Raw genomic sequence first — 6,000 nt, forward strand, 5'->3', positions numbered from 1 at the left:
GCCTGTGACCTATGCCGACAGCCCGGCCAGGCCCGGCCTCCTCCGCCTGCCCCGCCCCCGGGGAGGTGACCCTCCTCTGCCCGAAACACCCGGGCCGGGTGCCTGGCGGCTCGGGGCAGCCCTGTCACCCAAAGCCCGGCAAAATCACTAAAAGCAGCCAATCGTACGTGTTCCCTCCGCCCCGCCTGCCTTTCCTCTGGAAACCCCAGTAAAGGTCGTGGCCTCAGTCTTCCCTCCGTCCTGTCCTCCGCCCCCTGACCATCCCCCCACGTACCCGGCGTGGCCCTGCCTCTAGGACCCGAGAGCCCAACAAACCATCCTTCCTGGGCCTGTCCTGAGCCTCCTCCGGCGGCCGCTCCTGACTGACCAGCTCGTGAAAGGACACAGAACAGCCCCCACCCTACAGACGAGGCCCAAGGGTGCCAGGGAGCGCCTTCACCGGTGCGCCGCAACCTGCACACACGCCCGCGTGACACCTGTCAAGCCCGGGAGAGAGACCTACCGCTGCTCCCAGCACACCTCCCGCCTCCCCCGCCCCAACGGCCCCCACCTAGCCTCGACCCTCACGTCTTCCATCCTCCCTTCGGCCGCTGGCCTCCTGGACAGATTCAGTGCCTGGCCACGGGCACTGACCGGCGGGGAGGGCGCTAGTCCAACCTCGCTGGCTCTGCCCCGGGTGGCACCGCCTCCGTGGGGCTCGTCACACACAGGGGATGGTGACAGAGGAACCAGACCTGAAGCTGGTGTGCCGAAGCCCAACTTGTCCTGCTGCTGGCCACAGGCTGAGGCTTTCTGCACTCCCCAGAGATGACAGTGACCCCACCCGCGTCCCAGGGCAGTGTGAGGCTCACCACTAGCGGTGGTCAGGAGGTAGCTGAGCCCCGGTCCCCAGTCACATCCAAGGTACGGGACCCTGCAGGGCATGTCCCCGCCTGGCTGAGCCCCCTCCCTGGTCCCTGAGTTATTCCCCACTTCCCATGCCGTGGCCTGGGCCCCTCCCCTCCAGCTCGGAGTTCCTCCCCGCACCGTGTCCACCCCCGCTCCGGCCCCGGCCCATCTCTGCGTTAACCCTCTCCAGGCCCTGTGGCACGCACGTTCAGTCCTGGAAGATCGCTGAAAGGAAAAAGGGCTCTTAATCCAAAAGAGAAGGGATCTGCCGCATCACACTGAACACAGAAGAAAACACCGAAGTGACACTTTTGTGGATAAAGAGAGTTGGGCTCTTCCTGCAGGTCAGTGAGCAACTGCTCGTCCACCTGCTGGGGCGCCCGAGGCACATGGCTCAACACAAAGGAAAGCGGCGTCTTCCCAACTGAGACGGACCCCAGCCAGTACCCATGGGTCTGAGACTCCAAAGGAAGCTGCGGGCAGTGTAAGTCTGAGGGTGCAGTGGGGGAGACACACACACACACGTGAACATACATGCAGACAGACACACACATGCACATACACGCAGACACACACATACAGCTACACACAGACACACGCGAGTAGCAGGGAGGGGATGACAGCAGTGTCCTCCTCCTAGCCCGGACCCCGGCCCTGGATGGCCCTCACGTTCGCCCATCTGAGAGTCCACGGCCAGCGTGGAGCGGGTCCGGAAGGGCGAGCGCCCCAGGCTCCGCTGGGGTCTGTGCATCAGGGGACAAGGCTCCACATGCTCCAAGCGGAGAAGCTGCAACGGACAGAAGCAGAGCCGGCGGACTTTCTGAAAAGGGGCGACGTGCCTGTTGGGAGGTGGGGGGGCGCTGGACTGAGGACACCCCTCAGCAGTCAGCCTCCAGTGAGCAGGCCAGAGAACCTCAGTGCAGCTCCCTCTCCGCAGCGCCCCGCCGGGCTGTCCCGAGATCCCTCCTGATTCCACAGTCCCCACCGGGCTTCACCCGTAACCCTGTGCTGGACGCTCACCCGCTCTCCCCACCACACTCTGTGCAGGACCCACCGCTGCCTGTTAACCCAGAAGCTCCCAAACGATGCCCAAGGGACGGCCTCCAGTACAGGCCACAGGCTTCCCCGGCATCAAGGGGAAAACAGTAAAGATTTACTTCTCCCTCCAGCAGCCTTGCTGCAAAGGCAACAGCCTCCTTTCATCCCGAGAAGCTTTGCCACAAACTGCATAGGAGGCCCCATCACCCAGCAGACGCCGACCTGTAGGGAAGCCTCAGAACCACCCCCCAGGCAGCACGCCAGCCCACCGGACTCATGCTTTCTCACCCTGAGCTCCAGCTGAGGGGCTTTCTTCCAAGGCACGCGGTAGGGCTCCCGAGAAGAGAAGCACTTCGCCCAGCTGCCCTCACCCTGGCCCCCAAGGCACCCCGGGCTGGAGAGCTCTGGGCTTAGCAGCCCCACAGTCCCCCCCCTGCCGGGCCTCTTCCTCTGAAGCCCAGATACGCTGCAGCCCTGCAGCCGCCTCCGCCGCCCCGGCCCACGGCGCCCCGATCGCGGCCAGCGGGGCATCTGCTCCACCGTCGCATCTGCTCCACCGTCACTCGGCCTGCATCGGGTCCACGTCACGAGCCCCGCAGACCAGGAAGACAAGAGGCGGCCCTGGTTCACACCGCAACCCGGTACAAGCGCTTAGAAGCTTTTCCGGCTAAAACCCCACCGAGTGGTCCTCAGTGTTTCTTACCCCAGCACGACTGCTCCTGCGACCTAGTTAAGAAGATGCGGAGAATGGATATTGCGTTTCTCACTTACAATGGCTGCTTGTACGCTTTCAAGACTTACTAATCCAGCCTTTCACCACGATGTTCTGCAACAGCCCAACTTTACTCGGTAACTTTGTCAGAGACCCAACAGGAAGGAGGCCTGTTTGAGGATGGATGGTGAAAAGTCGAGTCCTCTGGGTGCAGCGAGCTGAGGGTTGGGAGTAGGGCGCTGCCGCCAGGCTTGGCCAGGCCGCACTACCGGAAGGCTGGAGAGCAGGCGCTGGTGAATGAGGGCAGAGCCCCAGGCAGGAGAGGAGGCCCAGTCAGGGTGCAGGGGGTCAACCAGCCACAGGGGCCCATGAAGGCCACGGTCAGGGCTACCCCTGCGAACCTCACAGTTAGTCTGCAGAGCCTGCTGGCTCCACCGCTGGTGGGGGTTATAAAAAGTAGCTTGGGAACCCATCAAAATACTGTAATGCCCGCTTTGGAGCTAACATCTGACTGTTGAGGAATTTTGCCACTATGAGATGATCTGTTCTTTAAGGCTGACCAGGTGAGTCCTAACGCCTGGGGCTCAGAGCAACGGGGGAAGCCGGGCAAAGTGTTTTTCTACAAAGGAAGCCACAGACTGGGAACACTATTTACTCTTCTCTGTATTCTGCCTTACTGAGAAATTCATTTCTTCTTCCTATTTTAAGCAAATGCTTATTAACCAGAGTTACCACTGGGCTTTTCCTTTCAAAGGGCAAAAACACAACCATCTGTTTTAAACACAGAGGAGGAAAAAAATAACCATGGCCCGAACTAATCCAAATAAAAAGAGAAACATATCTAAAACCTTCAAAACCATAAAACTCCTAGAAGAAAACAGGGGAAAAGCTCCTTGACAACATGGGTCTCAGCAATGATTTTTTTGGATTTGACACCAAAAGCAAAGACAACAGCAAAAACAAACAAAAGAAACTAAAAAGCTTCTACAAAGCAAATGAAACTGTCAACAAAATGAAAAGGCAACCTACTGAAGGGGAAGGAATATTTGTACACTGTATATCTGGTAAGGGGCTGACACCTGAAATACAGCAAGAACCCATACAATTCAACAGCCAAAACCCCAAACAATCTGAATAAAACATGGGCAGAGGAGCTGAGCAGACGTCTGTCCAAAGAAGACATACAGGTGGCCAACAGCTATACAAAAAGACGCTCAAGATCACTAACCATCAGGGAATCGCAAATCAAAACACAGTGAGACATCACCTCACACCTGTCAGAATGGCCATCATCAAAAAGACAAGAAATAGCAAGTGTTGGTGAGGATATGGAGAAAAGGGAACTCTTTTTTTTTTTTTTTGCAGTACGCGGGCCTCTCACTGCTGTGGTCTCTCCCGCTGCGGAGCACAGGCTCCGGACGCGCAGGCTCAGCGGCCATGGCTCACGGGCCCAGCCGCTCCACGGCATGTGGGATCTTCCCGGACCGGGGCACGAACCCGTGTCCCCTGCATCGGCAGGCGGACTCTCAACCACTGCGCCACCAGGGAAGCCCAGAGAAAAGGGAACTCTTATGCACTGTTGGTGGGATGTAAATTGGTGCAGCCACTATGGAAAACAGTATGAAGTTTCCTCAAAAAATTAAAAATAGAACTACCGTACAATCCAGCAATTCCACTTCTGAGTATTTATCAAAAGAGAAGAAAAACACTAACTCAAAAAGATACATGCACCCCAATGTTCACTGCAGCATTATTCACAACAGCCAAGACAAGGAAACAACCCAAGTGTCCACTGATGGATGGATGAATAAAGCACATGCGAATACTACTCAGCCAAAAAGAAGGAAATGTTTTCATTTCCAATAACATGGATGATCTTGAGGGCTTTATGCTAAGTGAAATAAGTCAAAGAAAGACAAATACGGTAAGATCTCACTTATTTGTGGAATCTAAAAAAAAAACAATCGAAAAAAGGAGCTCACAGATACAGAGAACAGACTGATGGTTGCCAGAGGTGATTGGGGGATGGGAGAAATGGGTAAAGATGGTCAAAAGGTACAGACTTCCAGTTATAAGATAAGTAAGTCTTGGGATGTAGTTGTACAGCGTGGTCACTATAGTTAACACTGCTGTATGGAGAATTTCAAAGTTGCTGAGAGAGACGGTAGGTCCTAAAAGTTCTCATCACAAGGAAAAGAAAATTGTGTAACTATATGAGGTGATGGATGTTAACTTATTGGCTGGTGGTTTTGCAGTACATAGCCCATCAAGTCACTGCGCTGTATACACACCTTAAACCCACACAGTGCTATATATCAATCATATCTGAATAAAACTGGGAAAAATAGAATCTTCCCTCTTTTCATTTTAATATTAATGATTATAGGGTAATGAGAAGTTTGCTGGGCTTTCCATGAGGTGTCTGGAGTTCCCTGTATCTCTGACATTCATTCTAAGGCATGTGCCAGGTTAACCAATTAAATGTATCCATCCTGCCTTTGGTGTTGGCTAAAAATACTACCATAGCTTAATAACACTAGTTACGTGCCCAGAAACTCAGAATCCCTGCAAGTAAATGGTTTGAGAGTCAGAATCTGGGCTTTGGGAGGAGCCCCTTACAATCCCGGGTCCTCACAGCCCCCTTCCTCGCAGCCCCAGGTCCTCACAGTCCCCGTCCTCGCGGCCCCGGGTCCTCACAGTCCCCGTCCTCGCAGCTCCGGGTCCTCACAGTCGCCGTCCTCACAGCCCCGGGTCCTCAAAATCCCCGTCCTCGCGGCCCCGGGTCCTCACAATCCCCGTCCTCGCGGCCCCGGGTCCTCACAGTCGCCGTCCTCACAGCCCTGGGTCCTCAAAATCCCCGTCCTCGCGGCCCCGGGTCCTCACAGTCCCCGTCCTCACAGCCTCCGTCCCCACAGCCCCAGGTTCCCACAGTCCTCACAGTCCCGGGTCCCCACAGTCCCGAGGGCCTAGAGTCTCCGTCCCCCAAAGCTCCCGGTCCCCACAGACCCCTGATCCCCGCCTACCGTGCCTCCGCAGCGCCGCCATGCCGGCCTCGCCGCCCCGGCGACCCCTGCGACCCCAGCCCAGGCCCGAGCAGCGCGACTGCACTTCCGGACTCCGTCCTTGTAGGCCCGTCCACAACAGCAGGCCTGCCCAATCAGGATCCGCGGTCTCTGCCGCTGAACGCCAATCAGCCCCACGCCGGCTGCAGATTGGCTCTAACGCGCGCTGTGGGCATGGCCCGTGGGCGTTAGTACTCCGAGCATGCTCAGAGGAAAGGGTGTGACCCGGGTGAGCCGACCTGGGCTGCGGAGGGGTCATGGGGCGGGGTCAGCGGGAGGGGTCAGGGGTTAGGGGGTCAT

General features: G+C 56.8%; 1 protein-coding gene across 2 annotated transcripts in view; it reads right to left on the minus strand.

The window, feature by feature from the left end:
* Positions 1-5,764, minus strand: part of ERICH1 (glutamate rich 1) — a 48,094-nt gene extending 42,330 nt beyond the window's left edge. The window contains exon 1 of one of the 2 annotated variants that reach the window (XM_060001230.1): positions 852-925. In XM_060001230.1, the coding sequence (XP_059857213.1) occupies positions 852-924 (73 nt within the window). In that variant the 5' untranslated portion in view covers position 925. Of the gene's footprint in view, positions 1-851; positions 926-5,661 lie in introns of those variants that run through there. The other variant, XM_060001231.1, reaches the window with a different exon arrangement.
* Positions 5,765-6,000: the final 236 nt, after the last annotated feature.

Source organism: Delphinus delphis, chromosome 21, assembly GCF_949987515.2.
Source record: "Delphinus delphis chromosome 21, mDelDel1.2, whole genome shotgun sequence".
Lineage (NCBI taxonomy): Eukaryota > Metazoa > Chordata > Mammalia > Artiodactyla > Delphinidae > Delphinus > Delphinus delphis.